The 24,202-nt window shown below is 37.4% G+C and overlaps 1 protein-coding gene across 3 annotated transcripts; it reads left to right on the forward strand.

Annotated features, from left to right (window-relative positions):
- Positions 1-3,529: 3,529 nt before the first annotated feature.
- Akap19 (A-kinase anchoring protein 19) lies at positions 3,530-23,784 on the forward strand. Of its 3 annotated transcripts, XM_040294601.2 has the most exons (3): positions 3,530-3,898; positions 18,862-18,981; positions 19,827-23,784. In XM_040294601.2, exon 3 carries the CDS (start codon positions 19,992-19,994, stop codon positions 20,295-20,297), a length of 306 nt encoding a protein of 101 aa, XP_040150535.1. In that variant the 5' UTR covers positions 3,530-3,898; positions 18,862-18,981; positions 19,827-19,991; the 3' UTR covers positions 20,298-23,784. The 3 variants fall into 3 exon arrangements, with proteins under 3 accessions (XP_040150535.1, XP_077873851.1, XP_021581434.1); XM_078017725.1 differs by lacking the exon at positions 18,862-18,981 and having other exon boundaries at positions 3,530-3,917; XM_021725759.3 differs by lacking the exon at positions 18,862-18,981.
- The last annotated feature ends 418 nt before the right edge of the window (positions 23,785-24,202 follow it).

Here is a 24,202-nt window from a genome sequence, read left to right on the forward strand (position 1 = left end):
TGAAGTTTTACACCCTAAAACTCTAGTCTAGAGTCTGACACAAAAATGTGTCTGTTGCCTACTCAGAGAAGATATCTGGGTCTCTTAGCCAAATCTAAATAAAATCTTAGCACATGTAACATAAGTTCACTATTTTAAAGAAACCATTGTAGCCAAAATACATTTTTTTAAAAAACACACATAAAACCTGTATCAGTGAGAAACGTAGAAGTAGCCTTGTTTTTCAATAACCACTAAGTTTTCCCCTTAACCACTATTATATGAGAAAAGAGATCGTAGAATCTCAAAATGTGTTTTCTCATAGATCATCCTTAATTCTATCAGGGTTTATATCCCAAAATGGTATGTTTTCTGTCTCTGCAATAAATTTTGTGAGCATTTAAGTTTTCTTCTACCTGCCCAGTTGACTTTGGCCTCTTTTTCATAACCTGAGATGTTTTCTGGTAGGAGGGGGGGGCAGTAACAGTCATCTATTCTTTATAAATCTTTTCTGTGATTTTCATATCTCTCATGAACAAACATATATGTTCTAATCTCCAAGTGATGAGAGCTATTCCATCTACCTAACCTGTCCTCATCTCTTCACTTCATTATCAGAAAACAAATTGTGACATTTGACTCTCTGATAGGTAGTAAAAGCACCATGATGGAGGGGTGAGCCCAGAGTGCAGATCTCTCCTGATAGGGACAGGGTCACATCATTTCACTATTTAGAGTTCTTTTAGTGAGGAGGTTTTTTGCTTCCCCCTGAGGAACAAGCTCTGATTGGTCTTCCTGAAGCAAAAAATGGAAATTAAAGGTGCTCTTGTCTAAGTAGGGATGAGAATGGAAGCAGTCTGCCGCATACCTCTCTGTGATCCATCTGTCTCTGAAGTACAAATGGAAGTTTTATGGGACTTGGGGGTGAAATTGGAGTTCTTTAAGGGAAAAGTGTATGGGGATCCCTTGATTTGATTCTATTAATTGAAGGCTACTACTTGGCATGCAGTCCAAATCCAGCTCAAAACTTCTTCCTTATTGACAACATATTCAAATATCAGTATTTTGATACTTAAAATTTTTATTTTCCATGGCCTTCTCCCCAAAAGAAAACCCACAAGAAATTTGTTATTCTCCAAGAACTGTCATCTTAACCACACTGATATCAGGCCCTATCTGTGGCCCTTCCTCTTCTCATGTTTTAAAAGGTACTCTCTTTCAAACTTGTACAGTTTCTGTCACCACCAGTTTGAGGAGCTCTGAGTTCTCACCTCCTCTACTCTTGTTCAAGCCAGGCTGAGAGGAAGGTAGGAGGGCAGGAATGCTAGGCCCTGACTTCCAGTTCCAGACTGGGGTAGCTGTGAGGAAAGCCAATCTTTCCAAATCCCAGCAGCAGGTGGGCACCACATTCTCCCTAAGCACTCCCCTCTGGGGATTACCATGGCACCATCTTCACCAGAAGCACAGCCTGCAGTCCTGAGGAGAGAGACCAAGGCTCTCCCCACCCCCTACTCCCACCCACTACTCAGAATTGGGATTCTGAGCCAGTCTTCATGGGTGATAGTGGGAGGTCCTGCAGAGAGGAAGAGGATCTGAAGAAGGGGTGTCATGTACCTAGGGTCCTTTTCTGGACCAGAGACTGATTCTTCACCCACTTTTTCCTTCTACCCTGACAACTGGGAAGCAAAAATTACAAATTACTGTTTATCTTCTTGTCTAGAGCACATCAAGGACTGACACCCATCTCTCAATGTGGAAGCCAGAGGTTGTCTAAGGATGATTTCAGCACTAGGTTGACAGAGTCTTAAAACTAGGGAAGGGAGAAGGCAAGCAAATGACATCAGTGAAGAATTAGGCAAGGTGGAACCTTGCATTTGATCATAATTATCTAGCATGTGTGCCTGAAACTTGTAGAACTAAATATTTTATCTAAGTATAATCAATTTGTATATATTAAAAATTGATACTTATCAGATGCATCAATATAAGTGTATTGATGCTCTATGATTGCTAGAATGTAGTAATTTCAATTCTGTTAGTCATTTAGCATAATGAAAATTACATTTCTGTAATATATAAGTAACCTTAACTAATTTAGGCATAGTAAAAAAATAAGAATGCTTGGGCTGTGGATGTGGCTCAAACGGTAACGTGCTTACCTGGCATGCACAGGGTGCTGGGTTCCATCCTCAGCACCACATAAAAATAAAAAAAATAACGATGTTGTGTCCACCGAAAACTAAAAAATAAATATTAAAAAAACTCTCTCTCTCCCTTTTAAAAAAAATAAGAATGTTTGATTCATTCACAGTCTCAAAGAAGCCAGTCACAGTGGCGTATGCCTGTAATCTCAGTGACTGAGGAGGCTGAGGCAGAAGAATCAAGTGTCCAAGGCCAGCATTAGCAACTTAGTGAGCCTCTCAAAATAAAAAATAAAAAGGGCAGGAGATGTAGCTCAGTGGTAAAGCATCCCTGGGTTCAATAACTAGAGACCCCTCTCCTCTACAAAAAAGTCTCAAAGATTCTAAACAAGGTTTTCTCTATGTTTCTCAGTTCCTTTGCTAAGTTTACTCTTTATATGTTGTAGTTTCAAAGAGTTAAATCTCATGTAAGTTTTCAGACTGCAGACTTTAAGCTCCAGTCTTTTCCCACTTTCTGGGTCTCAGCATCCTCATCTGTAATGTGAAGTAGTCAAGTGAAATGATCACTAAGGTCCCTTCAGGCATGAATTTTGCATTGACTAATTCATTGTAGAACACGATGAAAATAATGGTTCTTTTGTAGTTCTCTTGGGGCTGTTATTATTGCTGGGAATCATGCTGGACAGATGCAGGCATCACATGGAATGTGCAGAGAAGTGTAACTGAATAGTGGCCGTGTTTTGAGGTAGTGGCGGTTCAGTTCTTCAGAGTGAGAAAATGGCTTTTCGAGACATTTTATTAAGGAGAAACACGCCTGAAAAATGCAAAACGGATGCATCCTGTAAATTTTTAAGTACGTGTGCTCTGCATACTTACAGTGCAAACTAGCTAGGAAGGGCAGTCCTGGCCTAGGCCTATTGTGGGCCTGGGGTCAAAGCAGGTTTGGCTTGTAGCCTGAACCAGGGAGCCAGAATCTTTGGCTTAGAAAGGAAGGCTGCAGCGAGGCTGCTGAGCTCACCTGAACAGCGCCATGGCCGAGCACCTACCTGTTCGCCCCAAGGGCCCCCTGACTTCGAAGGGGCCTTGGGAACAGCGACTGTTCTAAACCAGTGCAGAGAGTAAGTGAAATCATAGCTCAGGTGGCTCCAAAAAGGGAACAGGGTAGTGAAGTGACTTGCTCTCTCAGCTTTCATCATTTCTTGGGCGGTCTAGCTCCTGCTGGGGAAGTGGCAGCAGTACAGATAGTGTGTTGAGGGTGGGTGTGAGCGCGGTGGCTGGGACCCACTGTCCCGCGTGCTCTGACCTAGTGCGTGCGGACTTCACCACGGCACCCCGCCGCCTCCCGGAACTCGCGTGCCGCCCGCAGAGGGCGTACGGGGGAGCGCGCGCCCCTCGGCTGCCACCTGCGGGGCCGGCCGGGAGCGGGGCGCGAACTGGTGACGAGCGCGCGGCGGGTGCGGCGGCGGCGGCGGCAGTAGCAGGAGGAGGGGCCGGGAGCGCGACCGAAGGACGCCCCGTCCTCCAAACGCTGCCACTTGACTGAGCCCGGCGTTTGTGGGAAGGCGGCGCCACTGCCCGGCCACAGACTGCACTTTGCCCCTGCTCGGCCTCAGCGTCCGCTCGCCCTGACGCCAGCAAGCCCCCTCCCAAGAGCTGCGCCCGCTCGGGAGCTCGGGCACCGACTCCGGCATGCAGCCCTCCGAGCGCCGGATGCCTCCAGGGCCCCCAGGGCGGTGCACACCTGCGATGGCCGCGCAGCTGCCCTGGTGATGTGTGGTGTAAGTGAACATCTGGGAGGTGGGTCCCCGGGGCGCGCGCCTGTCTGTCGGTCTGTGCTCGTCAGCTGTACCCTATTGCTTTATCAATGGCAGAAACCCATGAGTTACAGGAGGCTTTAATTAAATCAGATATTTCTCGGCCAACTGTGTTGGATTGAGCCTCACATCTCAGTTCCCGAACTGCGGAGAGTTAGCCCCCACCCCTTCCATCTTGTTCTAAGCCCCCAATTAGAGGGATTTCTTTATGAGCTACAGTTTCACCTTCCTTCCCAACTGAAGAGTGAAGATTTTCGGGTAAAAGGTTTTTGTCCGTCAACATTTTATTCGTATGTCAAGCTGTCAGGCTTGTGCTCTGAGTGGCATATGATAAACAAAGTCTTAGCTCTTGTGCTCTTAGGAGCTGTGGGAGGCTGACTCTAGAGAAGAAATAATGCCAATGAGAAAGCAAGCCGGTAAACTGGTTAGATCTTCAGCCATGAGCAAAGGAACTGAGGAGCAAAGCAGAGCAATGGGAGTCGTTTCCCTTGTCTCTGTTCCGACACCCTTCTCCCCATTCTTTATGGAAGTATCTTAACATAAAATTGTAAACTAGTAATACTCATATCAAACAGACTCCATCTTTGGGGGATTTGATGTATATAATATTTCTCTTAGGGAGATTGTTAAATAAGAATTCATAGGAATACGGAATCTATTTTGTTATGACAAAGTATAAATCAAACCAAGATGAACAGTTGGATAATCCTTTTTTTCCTTTGGGTGAAATTGCTTTCTATTACCTGATATAGCTATCATATATAAATGGGAAATTACATTGTTTAGGTATGGCAGAATGGTCTGGAAAAATAGTAACTTGAGTTTTTAACTTTGCCATCAAGCAAAATTACTTAGGCCCACAATCTTACAGCAAAAGAATACTTTAAAATCATACACTATCCTCCAATCCATTTTAATCTCCCTTTTGCAGCATTCCTGACAGACCAGCCACACTCCACTTCAGTGCCAGGGAGTTAAATAAAATTTGAGGTATCTCTCCTGAAGGTTAGTATTAGCAAGGCCTTGTTCACACCCAACAACTGCTTACTTGGACTTGTTTTTCATTAGTCTGACTTTTGCCAATAATCTTCCAACTTTTGAAATTATCTGAAGGCCTTTTTTTTTTTTTTTTGCAAAGATCTAAAATTTTCACCTAGCGTCCGAAAAGGGTCCACAACCAAAAATAGTTAAGAAATAAAAGGTCTAAAGTAAGATTTTTGTCTATTTGACAGCCTTTCAAATCTCTGGGTCTTGGATCTCTTATCTGCTAAATGGGAATGGTAATATACTCCATCTGCTCAGAGGGTGGTTGTGAAGATGAAATTAAAGATCTTCATAAAGTATGTAGATTAGGTGCCAAGAAGTCAGAAAATGTTATCTTTAATAGATGATCATTGTTTCCTTCCTTACCTAAGACCCTTCTTGTGCTAAAGATCCTTAGACCACAATGAAGTAAATAAGTCATTTTTCAGAGTATAATGAATTCCCATCTTCAAACAAATACTCCAAAGTTGACTAAAAATCGAACCCCCACACTTGGCTGTTAAGGTAGGCTTTGTTAATTTTTAAACTGTGCAATTGAACATTTCTCAAATCTGAAATTTTTGTTCTGTCGACTTATATTACTTTGAAACTCTCTCCAATCTCCACTCTGTTAGATATTTTTTAGCCATGGTTGTGACATTCATCATTAATTTTGGACATTCAGTGAGTTTATTCAGCAGACATTCAAGTCACTGATAACATATTGTTATGAAGGTGGCTCATCTAGAAGCCTACAGCATAGTAGAAATGGCCCTGGATTTTTGGAACCTGGTTTTGGAGTTTGTTCCTGAAATCTACTAGATTGATATACATGAGAAGTTTCTTTTCCATATCAGTAAAACGAAGTTAGTAACATATTGCCTTTCAGAGTGGTTGTGAAAATTCAGCATACTGAAAATGCCAAATATAGTACTGATTGGAGATATAGTTGCTTTTAAGTAGATATTGTTGAAATTAATGAATCATCTGAACTCAGCATTTTGACTTATTTTAATAAGTCAGTCAGTTATAGTTCATAAACTGTTCTAGTCCACAGACTGGTCTTGTCCATAAAGATATCATGAGAAAAATTTGAATCAAACGTCTTGCTAACAATAAAGACCTTGGGTATTCCCTAATCTATAACAAAAACTTAATGATGTTAGTTTTAAAATGATTCTTAGTGAACTGCTAATTCTTGGATATCTCTAATCTCCATCCCCCCCCCAAAAAAGTATTGCCTATTTATCATTAAGTCTTGGAGTTTGCCAGAGATTGATGTCAGACTACTGGCATATAATGCTTAGGAATTCTCTTTTCTTCAATTCTGAGTATTACAAAATAAAAACACTTGGGATGAGAGGTTGTGTGTGTGACTCCAGCCTCTGGAGACCTTCTTCCTTCTCCAGGTTAGCTTTATCCTTGTGCTCACACCTGCAGGTTCTCTTGCAACCTTGGAAATGAGTCACTAGAAGTCACCTGTTGTCTTTAAAGTGGCTGCTTCTGCTTGAACCTTAGTTCTCACTTAATGAGGTTTCTATCTTTTTCAGTTTGAAGCTCATTTGCTTTTAAGGCAGCAAAACAGCTGCTAAACAGTTCTGTTTTCTTTCTCTAATTAACTAATATACCATCTGCCTTTGGATTTGAGAATTCTTTAATGGGGGCCTGTTTTCCATAGCAAGAGTACAATGAACAATATGGACCAAATTGGTGGTAGAGAAAACCACTCAGGGTCTTATGATGTTTAAAGTTTTGATAGTAGTAAATAACTCTAATCATCTAATACGGGAAGAGCCTTGTATTTTAAGAATTAATTTATTCCTTAGGAGTGTTTCACAAGGGGCTGAAGGTAACAAATTAGTGAAGCTGGATTGGTAATGTGCACAAGGGTGCAACAGAGGCCTGTGACTAGAGAGTGAAATGCCCAGCTCAGAGGAATCCTAATTCAGAGCACTTTAAACATTGCACTAGCCACACAAAACACTGGTCCAAGCATTATTGCAAGTTTATGGCTTTTCCATGTGAGCGCTCTGGGAAAGGTAGAGCTGTGTGAAGTCGAGTGTTTTATTCCCACTGCATGCTCATGGATATTTGATAAATGGCCAAACAGTAATAAGTATTCATTAAGTGCCTTAATGTAGAGAACTGTTCTGTGCAAAATAAGAAAAAGCAACTCCTACTTGTGAGGAATATTTAATCTCATTTGGGAAGACAATATTTATAAAGTAATTGGTCTAGACATCAGTTCAAGAAGAGGATTCTAAGAAAGGCTACTAGAATTCTAGGAAGTTTGCATGGAGGAGATGGGGGTGTCCATATCTTTGAAGCTTGCTACTTTGGTTTAAGTAGGGAAGAAGGGAAAGGTGCTGGGTGGAGATAAGGGGGAGGTGGTGTTTCAGCTTAAGAAAAGGCTAGAAGGAGGAAATGAGCCTGAGTGTGGCAGGATTAGGGTGATTCGAGAGGACATTTCCTTGGATTAATGAGAAATCCAGTGGTAAAAGAATTTTTAAACATGTTTAAATTAACTGAAACTTTCCTCCCCTGAAATACCGAACCATCAGCCATGGGCATAAAAACTGTAATACTCCCTAGGAAAAAAGTATAGTATTATATGCATCATAAAGAAATTATTAAATTTTAAATAGCAAAATTTTCTGAATTCTTGGTTCTTTGACCAAGTGTCTTTGAATACTATGCTCTCGCATGTCTCCACATCAGAGTGGGTTCTTCTTGGTGTTCAAAATTAAACACACTGCTGTCTGAAATTTAATTTAGTACATAGCACTTAATACTCTTCTATTATTTATGCCTCCTACTGTTCTGAAGTATTTGAATTGGTTTCACTACATAACATAAAGACTACAATTTAATTTAAAGTGGAGGGAAAAAAAACCTCTTCTACTCTGCTTGGTTGAGTGACTCAGGCCTATGAATCAAACTGATAAAAGCTGGAGAGTATGATTAAAACACAGATTTAATTATGTATGTATGCACAGGAGTTCACAAAAGAAATATGACTCAAGAAGATAGTAAGAATATGGGGCTTATGCACCATCTTAACCATCTTAATGGACAAAATGTGTGCAAAGGTACTAGATCAGATTTCCTTTTCTCTTTTCGTAACTGAATTCAGAGCCACATCCCCAGTCCTTTTTATTTTTTTATTTTGAGACAGGGCCTCTCTAAATTGCTAAGGCTGGCTTTGAACTTGTGATCCTCCTGCCTTAGGCTCCAGAGCCACTGGGATTACAGGCATGAGCCACTGTGCCTGGCTTAGATCAGATTTTCCTAACAAGTTGGTCAGGAGCTACTTTTCATTTTCCTGTGAGGATTAATATTACAATACTGTGGGAACTGCTACAGTTTAAGTTCAATATTTGTCATCATAAATAGGAGTGGTCAGGTAAGGCCATATGGTATGCAGTGGTCAGGTAAAGCCCAGAGAGTCTGAGAGAAATGCCAACTTGGTTCTTTTCTCCACCTGGAGAACCTGCTAAGTGAGACGAAGTATTCACCCCTGGTTTAGGACATGTATCACCTGATTCTAATCTCAGAATGACTGTTGGCATTCTTAGATTATATTTCCTTCCTTAATTATAATCTTAAAATATAAACAAAGCACTATAATTTGATGTTAGTAGATTTAGGGGACAATCTTGAGAGACAAGGAAGGCAAACAACATGGAAAACCTTCTCTGTTCCTAGGGAGTTCTAGATACTGTACACATTGGATCTCAATTTTTATGACCATCTGAGGTGGAGCCCAGCTTAAAACATATAAAACCATACACCCAACCTCCACTTAGGTTTATCAGAATCTCAAACATTGTCCTTTCACTTAACCATGTTATTTTTTCTGCCCCTCCACTTGGGTTCTTTAGCCCAAGTGTGACACATGAAGAGCTCTCTCACAGAGACTGCCTGTGGGTGAGCAGCTGCACACAGCATGTGCCCAATAAGCCAGAGGAGGAAACCAGCTACTTGATTTCCAAAGACTTTCCTGTGATGTTCTTTTGGTGACCTCCAAATTGATTGAAATCATATGCATATTTTCTAGCTTTTGCATTTTTTGGTGAAAAAGAACATTAAATTTAAATTGAGTCCATATCTATTTGACCATGTTGTGAATTTATAGTCCCCAAGCCAGTGATTCTCAATATCCCCAGTACAGAGTCCTCCATTTAATGTCCAATTTTCATGAACCCCTTCAAGAAAGAAAATATACTCTTAGTACCCATTATTAGAGAATAATGACAAACATGCTGTTTGAAACTCAGTTCTGTTTCTTAAGGAACCAAGGTATGTTTTTATTGAATTTAAACAACTGCCTCAGTCACAAGCTAATGGAATTGCTTGTCATAGAAACAAACATATTTGCCTATTTCATCTATTAGTTAGAGATGGCAAACATAAATTAGTACACTAAAGTGGTGAAAAACTGAAGAACAGTAGTCTTCTATCCTTTTTGCATTATAGCAAAACTAGCTGAAGGTTGACAATGCATTTTACTATGTAGGTACTATGCCTTATAAACAATCCAGAAATGTGATCCAACTAAAGAATATAGTAATAGGTCAAATCTTACGGACCTTACTAATCTAGTTCTTTGTATGAGATTCTATATTCCTCTTCCCACTCCACCCCACCCCATGCCCACACTCTTTAGCTGCAAGTTCAGGAACAGCACTGTTTAGGATAAAGGACTTTCAAATCCGATTTTCAAATTGGTTTCTCTTTTATTGCCATCATTCTAAACCAAAGCAATAATGTTCCCAAAGGAAGTGAAAAAATCCTTACACTGGTAACTGGAGGTAAGAGTAGACTCCTACCAGAATATCACTGCTGAGTTTTGGGATGGATTTAGGCCAGTGGGAAGGAAACAACAGGCCTTGTCTTAGAGGCATATGGCACCATGAGTTGGTCTGTGCTCTGGATTCTGCCCCATCACTTTAAGAACTGGAACTTCAGACAGATTTTAACACTTGGTATGACCAATTCAGGCAAACAGTCTTTTTGAGGTATAAATATATATCAATCCCCTGGATTTGGTTATCCCAGAATGTTCTCAAAAATTGATCCTACATTTTATTAAAATAAAAATTACAACGAAATAACAGATGTCAAGGGTATTATCATTTGGTAAGTTTTAACAAATGTATACACCCATGTAATCAGTTGCCCAATCAAAATATAGAACATTTCTATCACCCAGAAAGTTCTTTTCATTCCCCCTTTCAGGTAGCCCCTACTACCTCTCACCCAAAGGAAACCACTGCTGTCATTTCTCTTCAAGCAGTTAGTGTCGTCCAATCTTGCAATACGTAGAAATATAATCAGTCTTCTGTACCAGCTTGATGTGTTTCTGAGACATCCATGTTGTGGCATATGTCAATAATTCATTCTCTAGTAACTGTCAAGTAGCATTCCATTTTAAGGATAGCCCCAATTTGTTCATCCATCTACCTACTGAGGCAAATCTGGATCATTTCCAGCTTTGACTATTTGTGTATAAAGATGCCATGAATACTGGTATACAGACATATTCCATTTATCTTAGACAAATACCTAGAAATGAAATGGCTGGTTCACGGGTTAAAGAGCATGGATAATTTTGTTAAGAAACAGCCAAATAGTTATTAAAAGTAGATATAAAATTTTACACCCACCAGCAATAAATGCATTCCATGTTCACCAACATGAAGCACTCCGGTTTTTCAATTTTAGCAATCTTAGTGTGAATACTATTGTGGTTTTGGAAAATACCTTTTAAAATGTATATACAGTAAAAGTAACTTTGGTGAACAAATCTAAGAGTTTTAGTACATGTGTAGATTTGTTATAACCACCATCACAGTTGGGAAAAAGAGCAGTTCCTTTACCCCTCAAAAGCTCCTTCCTGCTGCCTCTATAGTTGCAATCTACCCTAGCCCCTGCTGGGCCCAGATCTGATGTCTGTCCCTAGAGGTGTGTCTTCCCCAGAATGTCCTACACATAGAATCATACAGTAAGTAACCTACCAAGACTGGCCTCTCCAGTTAGCATGACTTTAAGACTTATATTGATGTGTGTCACTGTCTTTATTGCTTCCACCTTTTGGCAATAAAGCCGTGACAGACATTTGTACAAAAGTTTTATACAAACACTGATTTTTATCTCTCTAGGATGAATATCTACAAGTGAGATTGCTGGGCCATATGGTAAATGGTTGTTTGAACTTTATAATATGAAACTGGCAAACTGTTTTCAAGAGTTTCAAATGTTTCAAAATGGCCATGCCATTTTGCATTCCTACCAGCAATGTGTGAGTTCCAGTTGTACTGGTACTCAGTATGCTTGGTATTATACATGTTTTACTTTACCTATTCTATTAGGTGGCATTTTATCGTGGCTTTAATTTGCATTTCCCTTATGGCTTAACTATTTGATTATTAGAATCCTGATATTAAGCATCTTTCATGCTACTTGCCATCTGTAGTTGGTCTTGGGTGAAATGTTCATCTACATCTTTTTTTTTTTTTCATCTACATCTTTTGTTCATTTTAAAAACCTGGTTGTTTTCTTGCTGTTGAGTTTCAGTGTTTATATAGTCTAGATTCAAGTCATTTTTGGAATAGATTTGCAAACTTTTTAAATATTTGCTGGCCTTTTCATTTTCTAAACTGCATTTGTCTTCAGAGCAAAAGTTTTCAGTTTTTTAAAACATATATATATTTTAGTTGTCAATGGACCTTTATTTTATTTATTTATATATGGTGCTGAGGATCAAACCCAGTGCCTCACACATGCTAGGGAAGTGCTCTACCACTGAGCTACAACCCCAGCCAAAAGTTTTCAGTTTTGACGTAGTCCTGTTTATCAATATTTTCTTTGATGGTTCATACTTTTAGTGTTCTGTCTAGAAACTGTCTAACCCAAGATCACATTTTTTTTCTCTTAAATCTTACAGTTTTACATTTTACACTTAATTTAATGATCCCTACATTTATTTATTTATTTATTTAGGTACCAGAGATTGAACTCAGGTGCTTATCCACTGAGCCATATCCCCAGCCCTTTTTTTATTTTTCAGTGAGTCAGTATCTTGCTAAGTTTCTTAGGGCCTTGCTAAGTTGCCGAGGCTTGGGATCCTCCTGCCTCAGCCTCTTGATCCACTGGGATCACAGGTGTGTGCCACCACTCCCAGTCCTACAGTTAGCCCTACAGTTTCTAGACGGAGCACCAAAAGTATGAACCATGAAAGAAAACATTGATAAACAGGACTACATCAAAACTGAAAATTTTGGGGCTGGAGTTGTGGCTTAGACTATATAGTCTGAACTATATAGTCAGTACTCTGTATTTGCAAGTGTCATGCCCATAGATTTTCAGATATTTGCAAGAAAATTTGCATCTGTGATGAACAAATGCAAGTTTTTTCTTATCATTATTCCCCAAACAATACAGTATTTACATAGCACTTACATTTGTATTAAGTACTACAAGTAACCTAGTGATGATTTAGAGTATGAGAGGATGTATGTAATAAATATTATCATTTTTATATAAGGGGCTTGAGGATTTTGGTATACTCAGGGGGTCCTGGAGCCAATATCCTATAGATGCAATGGATGACTGTACAATGGATGAGGTAGACTTTTTTTTTTGGCAGGGGTTGGGGATATACAAATGTCTAATTATTTCATTTGTTGTAAAGATTATCTTTTGTATTAATTTTACACAATTGTCAAAAATCAATTGACTGTATTTGTGTAGGTCTGTTTATTTTTGGGGGGTGGGGAGTACAGGGAATTGAACTCATGGCACTTGACCTCTGAGTTAGATCCCCAGCCCGATTCTGAATTTTATTTAGAGACAGGGTCTCACTGAGTTGCTTAGCGCTTCACTTTTGCTGAGACTGGCTTTGAACTCATGATCCTCCTGCCTCAGCCTCCCAACCTGCTGGGATTAGAGGCATGTGCCACTGTGTCCGGCCTATTTCTTGACTCTGTTCTATTCCACAGATTTGTGTCTAGCCTTTTATTCGTGTAACATTGTCTTGATTTCTGAAGCTTTATAGTCATTCTTAAAAGTAGATAATATGGCTCCTCTAACTTCTTTCTCAAAATTGTCTCAGCTTTTATACTTTTCTTTGTATTTACATATACAGTTTAGCATTAGTATGTCTATATGTAGAGCAAATTTTGCAGGAATTTTGATAGAAATTTGAGAATCAGTCTGTCAATATCCACAAAAAGGTGTGCTGGAATTGCACTGAATATATACATCAATTTGGGGGGAAAACTGACATCTTAACAATATTAAGTTTTCCAGATCACAAACAGTATTTACCTGTTTACATTCTTTATTTTTCCTTGGTAAAAAATAATATATTTTTCATATCCAATATACACAATGTGCAGTATAGTTTTCTTCATATGCTTTGTTAAATTTATGCCTGTGATCATATTTTTAGACTATTGCAATGGCATTAATTTTATCTTTCAAATACTAAGCAGACAGAAATATAGCTAATTTTTTAATATAAATTTTACATCTTCAGACCTTGATGAAATTACCCATTAATCTTAGTAATTTAAGGGGAATTAATCTGTAAGATATTTTATATATACAATCATGTCCTCTGCAGTTATTTCTTTTCTCCCTCCTTCCTTCTTATATAGGACTTCTTTCTCATAGGACTGCTAGTAGAATTTTAAGTAGAAATGAGAATGAACAGTATTACCTTTTTATGATTGGGAAAAGCATTCAGTCATTCCTTTTGTTTGATGTTAGTTTGAAGACACCCCTCCTATTGCTACTTAGCTGAGAATTTTTATCATGAAATGGTTATTTTTGGAGATGTGCTCTGCTTCTGTTGAGAATCTGATCTTTTGTTAATATGGTGAAAAGTTTGACTTTTCAACATTAGACTGCATTTCTTGACTTGCTGGTATAAATCTCATATTTCATAACCATTTCATATATACTAGATTTAATCTGTCACTTAAAACACCTGGTTCTGTGTTAATGGGAAATATTGGTTCATAAAGTTGAGTTTTCTTGTACTATCTTTGGTTTTGGGTACAGTCATCTTGGCCTTATATAGAATGAATTTGGGTAAGATTGATATTAGTTCTTCCTGAATATTTGATAGAATATATATTCTATATATTCTAGTATAGCCATTTGAGAAGGTCTTTTGAGGAAAGATTTAAATTACAAATGCAATTTCTTTAACTGATATTGGGCTATGGAATTTTCTTTTCTTGTGCTAGTTTTGGCAATTTGGTACTAGCATGAAATTGTTCATATTATTTCTTATACTTCTAATGTACACAGGATCTGTAGCAATGTCTTTTTCACTACACAATCTTAGAAAACAACTTCTCTTATTTTTGTTGAACAGTTTATGAATAGAGATTTGTGTATTTTACTGATATTTTTAAATAAATACTATTGATTCCATTGCTTCACTGACTTCTTCTGCTCTTGTTATTGGGCTATTAGATTTTCTATTATTTTTCTCACCCCAATTCTTTCCTTTCTTATGCTTACTTTGAGTTTAATTTACTTTTTTTTTTTTAGCTGAAGGTAAAAGCGTAGATAACTGGTTTAAACCTTTTCTATTTCAAGCATTTAAGTCTATACATTTTCATCTGAGTTTTAATGATGCATTTCAAAACTTCATTGTATTGTGGCTATGATATAGTTGAAATGATTTTAATTTTCCTTGTGATTTCTTATTTACCCCATTAATTATTTTAAAATGTTTAATTTTTAAATATTTGGGGCCTTTCTGACTATTTTACTATCATTTATTTTTAATTTAATTCTAGGGTGGTTGGGAAATATACTCTTAAAATTTCAAATCTTTGAAATCTGTTGAGACCATTATATACTCAGTCTGTCTTGATGAATGCTCCATAAGCACTTGATAGGGATATGTATTAGTTGTTGAGATACTGTTAATATAACTGTTAAGTTAATGTCAGTTAACTCACATTGGATCACAATGTTCAAACCTTTATTCTTTGGATACTCTGTATCATTTGCTGACTGAGCAATGTTTAAATCCAATTATGCTGGGGTTTCTACATTAATTCTATCAGTTTTTAGTTCTTCATGTATTTTGAAGCTATTAGTTCTGTACATATTTATATTTAAAGTACACCTCTTATAGAGAGCACATGGTTTGTTTTTAAAGTTGACTTAAAAAAATTTTTTTTGGTAGTTGTAGATAAACAGCATGTCTTTATTTTATTTATTTTTATGTGGTGCTGAGGATTGAACCATGTGCCTCACACATGCTAGGCAAGTGCTCTATCACTGAGCCCTAGCCCCCAGAAGCTGATTTTTTTTTTTTAAGAGCAGTTTTAGGCCCTCGGAGAAACTGAACTTTATGTATCCGCCAAGTGCACACCATTAGCATCCCACATCAGAGCGGTACATTTAATTGATGAACCTACATTGACACATCACATTCACCCTAAGTCATACTTTATTAAGGTTCACTTTTGGTTTTGCAGAGTATGAACTCTTTGTATTTTGACAAACATATAACAGCATGTATCCATCATTATAGTATCATGTAGAATAGTTTCTCTGCCCCAGAAATCATCTACACTGAATCTATCCATTCCACCCTCCTCATAACCCCTGGTCTCTTTACTGTCTGTAGTTTTGCCTTATTTCTCATATAGTTGGAATCATTATGTAGTTCTTTCAGTGTGGCCTTTTAAACCTTGTAATATGTATTTACGGTTCCTTCTTTTCATGACTTAATTATTTATCCCTTTTTAAAGCTGAATATTTTTCATTATCTAAATACACCACAGTTTATTCATTCACCAACTGAAGGATGTCTTGGTTGCTCTTAAGTTTTGGAAATTTGAATAAAGAAATCTGCATGTAGATGGAGGACACAAGTTTTCATCTCCTTTGGTAAATACCAAGAAGAGCAATTGCTAGATCATGTAGTAAGAGTATGTTTAATTATGTGAGAAACTGATGAACTATCTTCCAAAGTGACTGTACCATTTTTGCCTTCTTACCAGCAATGAATGTGAGCTCTGTTGTTCCACATCATCACTAGCATTTGGTGTGTTGGATTTTCTTCATTCTAACAGGTTGTAGTAGTGTATCACTCTGTTTTAATTCGAAATTCCCTAGTGGCATATGATGTTGAATGTTTTTTTTCTTGTTTACTTTTCATGTCTTCCTCAGATCTTTTGCCCAATTTAAATTAGGTTGTTCATATTCTTGTTGGGTTATTCTGTATAACAGTTCTTTATCAAATATAATTTTACAATGTTTTCTCTGTCTGTGGCTTGTCTTCATATTTTCTTGACAATGTATTATGAAGAGCAGAGGTCATATTCTAGCAAAGTCAAACTTATTATATAACCCAAGGTTATATATAGGTTTCCCCCTATGTTGTTTTCTAGGAGTGTTACAGTTTACATTTTGTATTTTGGTCTAGGAAACATTTTGAGTTAATTTTTGTGAAGGCTATAATATCTTAATATTTTATTTTTTAATGTGATGCTCAGTTCTCACATTATTTGATCAGAAGACTATGCTTTCTTCAATGTATGGCCTTGGATCTGTTGACCATATCTGAATGGTCTGGATCCTGTTTAACGTGATCACATCTGCTTTTTAATTGGAATTTTTAGTCTATTCTCCTTTCAAACAGTATATTTTTTGTGGAAGTTAGTCACCTTGTTTTTTAATTGCTCCATTTTCTTCTAATGTTCCCCCCTTTCCTGTCTTCTTCTGGGTTAAACATACTCATTCTCCACTGCTTTAAGGTCATACTTGCATTATCTTTTTAGTGCGTTATCTTTTTTGCTCGGTTCAGTTTTAAAATCCACACCCCCAGTTTTCAGATTGTCTATATATGTGTGTATACACATTTATATGTCACTAATCTCTTGCAACATCCAATAGCCCATACAATGAATTTTTCACTTCAGATATTGTATATTTTAGGTTTTGAGTTTCTACTTTCTTTCCTTCATGTCCTTGAATACTTATATATTTAAGTTTCTAGTAAGTTCTATGAAGCTCTATTAATTATAAAATTCTGGGCCATTTGGGGGGTCTGTTTCTAACAGCTTTTTTTTTATTGTGGGTTACATTTTCCTGCTTTTTTGCATTTAATTATTTACATCGCAAATAATACTTTGTCAGAGTCTGGATTATGTCATCTTTCTATAAATATTTTTATTCTTTGTTAGAGTGAGACTATTTCTGTTGAATTTACTCTGACATGGCCTATGGTTAGCTATTTTTGCAAATGAAGTTTTATCGCATACCCATTTATATATTTCTGTGGCTGCTTTTGTGCAGTAGTAGAGATGAGTCCTTGTGATATACATTGTCTTGATCTGTTCATGCTGCTATAACAAAATACCATAGACTGGGTGGTTAGAAACAACAAACTTTTTTTCTCATAGTTCTGGAGACTGGGAAGTATACTCAGATTTTGTCTGTTGAAGGCTGGCTTCCTGGTTCACAGATGGTGCCTTTTTTCTTCACAGTGAAGGCAAGGAAGCTCCTGGGGCCTCTTTTATAAGGGCACTGATGCCCTAATATTAATTCCCAGAGACACCACTTCCAAATACCATCACTTTGAGGATTAGGTTTCAGCATATAAATGGGGGAGGATATTCAGATGATAGCAATATAGCTCACAAGCCCGTCATATACTATCTATCTCTTTACAAAAACCTTTGCCAACCCCTGTTCCTAGGGTATACCCCTGATTCCTAAGGCATCACATTTCCTGGGCAGTAATTAAAGCCTCAAATGTTCCATGGGGTCTCTGCACTTTGGGTGCTCTGCAACTCCAAGGATTCCCAGTACTGTAGAACTTCTGGTATCAATGTTCAACTCTGAAGACCCAGAGCAGGCAATCTCTTAATAGGCCCTGCAGATCATTATCCTGCATATGCACATCCCAGCCCTTATCCTTGATGAGTCCTTTAGCAAATTTCTGCCTTTCCTAGGGTTCTTATAAACTCTGTCTTATAAATTTGATGCTTCAGTAACCCAAACCTCTGCTTCCTCAGCTCAGTAGAATTAACACTGTCTGTCTTTGGGCTCAACTTCTCTGTGATAATTCTAAGGAAGATACTCCCAAGTAAAACCCTAGGATATTCAATTATGGGATTAAATGTCTTGTGTCCTCCTTCCTCAAAGAATCACAGTACTGAGCGGCTTTTCCTTCATTGTCTGAAAATACCTGCTCACGTATTTTGTCCAGGTGAGAGGGCAAATCTGGTACTAGTTACTGTGTATTGGTAAGAAAAAGCTGCTTATACAAAACCAAAGATCCTAGAATATACAGGATAATCTGATGATTCTACGCACAGCCTTTTATTTATGACACCCATTGAGTTTTCTAAGTAATCTTTTTCATGTTAACCATGTCTGGGTCCCTGAACTGTTCCTCAAAGTACAAAATAGATACATGCTGGAGATGAAGAACCAAGACAGTTCTCTTCAAGCAGTTCAGTCCAGTAAACAAAGCAGATATCACACATGTTCTTTCTTCCCCATTGAAATACATCTCTGAAATTGAGCAGGAAGAAGGGTATAATATAGAACTAAAGGTAATTAAAATCAGAAGGACCCTTTACCAGTATATCATCCTTATCAGGAACAGATATAATGAGAAAATTGGGTAGAATTCATAGAAAGCCAAAAAAGTATATAGCAATAAACATGGTAAAGGTTATTTTTTATACACTTAGTTAGAAAAGCAAATTAGGCATATGCTAGCTTTTGCCTTTTAGGGATCACTGGTATCAGAAACACTCAACTGAACTGTCTTTGAGTCCTAAAATTAAAAAGAACTGGGAACAGTTAACCTCATCCATAGAGACTTTCTTGTGCTCTCACGTGTCTGGTTCTCTCTGCAGTGAAGCTGTTCAGTGTTGTTTTAGTTTTCATGAAGTTCTAGCTTAAGAGAAGTTATCCAGTGACAGCACCTACTTGGGGAGCACAGAAGCATTGTTGCCTACTTACTGTCCAAACATCAGGTAAGGGTAGGATACTTAGGAGAAACCTTTACACCTATTTTAAATAAATATAAGCTTTACATATAATCTCATAGAGACATTTAATTCATTTTTTTAAAAAATTGGCTTTGCTGTGTCTAACCTGTGTTGTTTGATTGGCCCTAGTATAAGGACCACTGAGTTGTGAATATCTGACCAGGGAACAAAGCCTGACTAATAGTGGTCCAAGATATGGAGTTGTAAGTTCACAACAAAATCAGACTCTGATATGTTTATTTCCCTTGACAAAGAAAGATCAGAGGTTGGCACACACTTTCTGTAAAGGGCTAGGTAATAAATATTTTAGGCTTTGCAGGCCACACTCTGTCACAAGTATTCAATCCTGCCATCGTAGCATGAAATCAAGCAGCAATAATACATAAAACAAATGAGCAGGGCTGCATTCTGATAATAGGTGTCTAGAATTTGATCCAGGAGCTATATTGCTCTTATAAAACCAAAAGTATTTAAACTCATTTATAAAATTTTCAAAAGCTTGAAAAAACGTTTTCCTGTTTTATAAATTGCCATTTTTGTTGATTTCTTTTCCCTTCAGTTGATAAGATAAAGCTATTTGTTGTTATTTCACATTTCCTCCAAGGGACCAAATTGGTGAAAAGAATTTTTACAGGGTACCAATACATCAATGAATCTTACATTATTTTGCATTCTATGAATTAAAAATGAAAACTCCCTTCTCTTGGGGCTGGGGCTCAGTGGTAGAGCACTTGCCTAGCATGTGTGAGGCACTGGGTTCAATCCTCAGCACTACTATAAATAAATAAATTAAAATCCATCAACAACTGAAAACTCCCTTCTCTTGACAGATAAACACTACGAGTGAAGAGTGGTGAAAGGGAGCACCAAGTGGCCTGGCGAGAGAAAGCACTAGTCCACATCTTGTGGTGGAGAGACCTTCACTGTCTTCCCAAAATGCTTCTGAAGTAGTCTTGCTGATGCTCTCCTTCACTCAGTCATAACACCTCTACAACATGGGCTGCATGAAATCAAAGCAAACTTTTCCATTTCCTACCACATTTGCACCAGAGAAGCAAGATGAGAATGAAGAAACCTTTATGCCAGAACAGGAATTTCTACCTAGGATGCCTTCTCCAGTTCATGTCAATGAGGAAGTGAAGAAACCCCCAGTGCCCAACATTGTGGTGCTTGAATATGCACACCGTCTATCCCAGGAAATTTTGCATGATGCCCTGCAGCAGTGGGCACGCAATAACATCAAGTACTATGACATCCCATACATTGAGAGTGACAGCGAGGGCCTTGATGCTGTAGGATGACAACTTTGTTGACCTGTGGATATAGTTGGTGCTAGTTTAAATACATGAAACAGAAGCAAACGCTGGTGTGCATATAAGTACAAATAACTCCATCTGGATGTAGAAACTTGTCTACGATAATGTCACTGGTGTAGGAAAACCTAAGATGAAATGTGTTTTAAGCAGTTCTGTGTTAACAGTAATTTCTACCTGCTGGTTTTTGGAGTTTGGTTATGGAAGGGCCAAACGAGGTCCTGTGGCACCCAGTAATCATCTGGAGGTCACACCACTTTCTTCCTGAGGCATAATGGCACCACCAAAGAAAATGCTAAAAGTATCCCAGGTTCTAAATGGTTAAAGTCACTTCTTTAAAATAACCATGTTAATTTATACCAAAAAAAAAAAAAAAAAAAAAAGCCCAGATGTGAAATGGTTTTTCCCCATAATGCCTTGGCAAGGGAGTGGCACTCAGATCATAGTGATTCATTGTGGATCGTTTGCCAAAACCATTTGTCAAGGATCCCCACTTCTCAACACCTATGACCTAAGATTAGAATAATACCTGTGTAGAAAAGTTCCATCTTGAACCCTGTTCTTAATATATTTTTGTAGATGAAAAGCATAACTACCACCTTGAACCTCAGGGCCCTAACTATAACTGTTATTGAATGAGTCAGACTATGTGTAAAGCCATCTTTAAAGATATAATTTATAGAAGCCATGACATTAATGTTTATTGCATTGTATTAAGAAGTCCTAGGTTCCTTTTACAAACAACAATCCAGTAAATCTTTAAAATAACAGAAGCCAAGTCAGTAAGGTAGAAAGCAAAACCTGGTATTAATTGTGTGTTAACCTTTGTTTCAGAGATGCAGATGTGGGTACAGGTGGCACTTATTCCCAGACTTTTACTGACCAGTAGAGCAATTCCATTCAGTTTACATGGGACCAAATAATGCATGAGGATTTACAGTTGTGTTACAGAACAAAGTAACACATTCCTCTAAGAAGCAGTACTTGTTTTTTAGTAGTAATATGTGCCCATTGGGCATTTTTAGCCATACAGTATGCGATTTTCATAAATTAGGCTTTTTTTCTTTTTACTGTTATCACGTACACACTTTAGAGAAAAAAAATTACATAACTGAAGATCAATGGTAACATGATTTGGGAGAGGGGAGGAAGATACTGAGAAGACAAAACTTTTAGGAAAAAATGGGACTGAGTCTGTAGAATTATCTCTATTAATATTTGCTACATAGTTTAATTAAATTAGAAAGAAAATCCTTTTATTAAGATACGCCAATGTTACTGAAATCTAAAGGAGGTAGAAGAAGGCTTGTGACTTCAAGATCAATATATATTTGGCTTTGTATGCAGGCAGAAAACTACACCTCTAACTTAAAGCAATACTTTGAAACCAACAATCGAATCAGTGAATTCTCCAAGTTACATGAGCACAGGAAGGGATATGAAGTGATGTCCCAAATTTCAGTGGTTTGGGGATGCCTGATTAATCAACTTGTAATCTTGCAATTTGTATAATAGAAAAGCAACCAATACTCCTCATAGAAAGACCTGAAGTCGTAGTCCAACAGAAAGTTTTTAAGTACAAAGTACATTTGTAGCTCATGAAAATTTTGAGGTTTTTCGATTTTATACTAATGACACAGACAAAAACCTTGATGAGGATGTTTTCTGTTTTATATATTACTAAGGATGCTTTTGCTGCAAGGTCATTTGCTATTGGAAAGATATAAATTAAATCTATACTATAATACTGTGGTAAGAACACAAAGCCATACAAAGCATATGTCACTAAATTTTTCAGTATACATAGGGGACATAGACTAGTGGGGTTTGGGTCTAACTAAATATTTTAACTTCAGGTTCCTTCTTTGCCCTCTGCCCCTGTTTCCCAGAGTGTAATAGGAATCTCTGAAAGATTCATATCTAGCTAGAAGTCTGATTTCTGTTGTCACCCTCTCTCAGCACTATGGTGGTAAAATTTTATCATTGAGCACCACCTCTGCCCTGAATTTTATTTCCATAGAGTATGATGTAAATATCATCAAAGAGTTATCTAAAAGCTGCTATATTATATGTCAACCTATGAACAAGGAGCCACAGGCTTACATAATCAGTGAGTTAGTGGATAAACCAGATGGGAAGATAGCTAGCTAAGTAAACAATTTATAGTGCATGTGACAATTACTAAGAGTTTGGCCTTGATGACAAGAACAGTTTTGGTAAAATTTTGCCTTCTTCATACATTCATATTGAAACATGGGCTTTACTTCATTTTTTCATAAAAAATAGGGCAACTGAGAAAGAAGGAGATCTATAAAATAGAATACTGAAGAGAATTATTAGCTACTGAAAAAGGACATATTTGGAGCATTAGTGGTGTAAGGGCCCATGCATACTTACCAGCACAACAAAGACCCTCCAGGTGGCAACTGTGGAGGCTGATCATTAGAAAACAAGCACACCAATCCCTTATTTACAGAGTCACACAACCCCACAATGTGCCCCACTGCTGCTTTCCCAATTGTCTCTCTTACATACCATTAACTTTCATGCCTTTGGACCTAGAATTTTCCACTTTGAGTTGCTTCATCAGTTTGTTGCAAACTGCCTGTGGTTATCAGCACTTAAGGCATATTGAAGGCGACAAAAATGATTATCATGCCGACAAAAATGATTATCATCTTAATCCCAAAGGAATAATTTATATCAAACCGCCTTAATACTATAGTATGATAACAGTAGCATGGTACTCATACATCCTACTCAAAAATCATTGGTATTCTGAGATGGTGTGGAAATGTACATTTGCAATACACATTATAGAAATCAAAAGTTACAGATGCATTTAAGTAATGTCAAGAAACAGTAAAAATAAATAAATTTTGCTGGCTGTGGTGTTACACACCTATAATTCCAGTCACATGGAATACGGAGGCAGGAAGACCTCAAGTTTGAAGCTAGTCTGGGAACCTAGTGAGATTCTGTCTTAAAAGAAAATAAAATGGCTGGGAATGTAGCTCAGTGGTTGAGCAACATGACTCGAATGCACAAGCCCCTGAGTTCAACCCTCAGCACCTCCCCAAACAAAGAAAAGTTCTAACAAATACCTGGTTTAATCATAATGCCCTCATCCTGTCTTTACATGAACAAATAAGCCATGCCTTCCTTGGAGCCAGGAGCACTGGTTCAGGAGTACTACCTGCACTTTAATTTACAAAACCCAAGTTTTGTTAACAAATTCTCTTCCCTGTAAGAATTAGTTATAAAGTGGTATATTTTTTTCCAAATACTTTTGTGAAAATTTTTTTTTTGGTAACTATACAATAAAAGTTCAGTTGCAATTATATAGCTATAAGTTCTTATTTAATTGAAGGAAAATCTTTTCAATGCTGTATACTTTGACATTTTTTAACATAAAAGACAACATTTTCTGTATTGCTAACAAGTGTAAAGTGAATAAAAATCCACTTATACAAAATTTCTTGAATCATTTGGGTTCAATTTAGAAGCTTTAAAGATATGAATATAAATATCCAATATCATGACATTTTTATTTCAGATCTGTTCCTGAATTTTTTGGAAGAGATTAAGAATTGAGCAATACCTTCTGGGCTTCAATCTCATCCATAAGAAGGGTATAATCCATAATCTTTGATGTCTTTCTATGTTTTTGTTCTTACACACCTGAAATTTTTTTAGTTTCTGATGGATGTGGAATTAAGGAAAAACTAGAACAAGTTACCAAATAAATGATAAACTGACCTTTAATTTAAAAATTATTCTTAACTAGAACTTTAAAGCCTTACATACCTTAAAAACACTTATTTTGTCAATAGTACCAATTATTGAAGATACTTATATTTTAAACTACTTTTAACTATTATCACACAAAAGTT

The sequence above is a fragment of the Ictidomys tridecemlineatus genome, chromosome 7 (genome assembly GCF_052094955.1).
Source record: "Ictidomys tridecemlineatus isolate mIctTri1 chromosome 7, mIctTri1.hap1, whole genome shotgun sequence".
Lineage (NCBI taxonomy): Eukaryota > Metazoa > Chordata > Mammalia > Rodentia > Sciuridae > Ictidomys > Ictidomys tridecemlineatus.

Excerpts from the sequence above, each read along its gene's own strand:
- Akap19 (XM_078017725.1), top strand. The coding sequence starts at position 19,992 with ATGGGCTGCATGAAATCAAAGCAAACTTTTCCATTTCCTACCACATTT.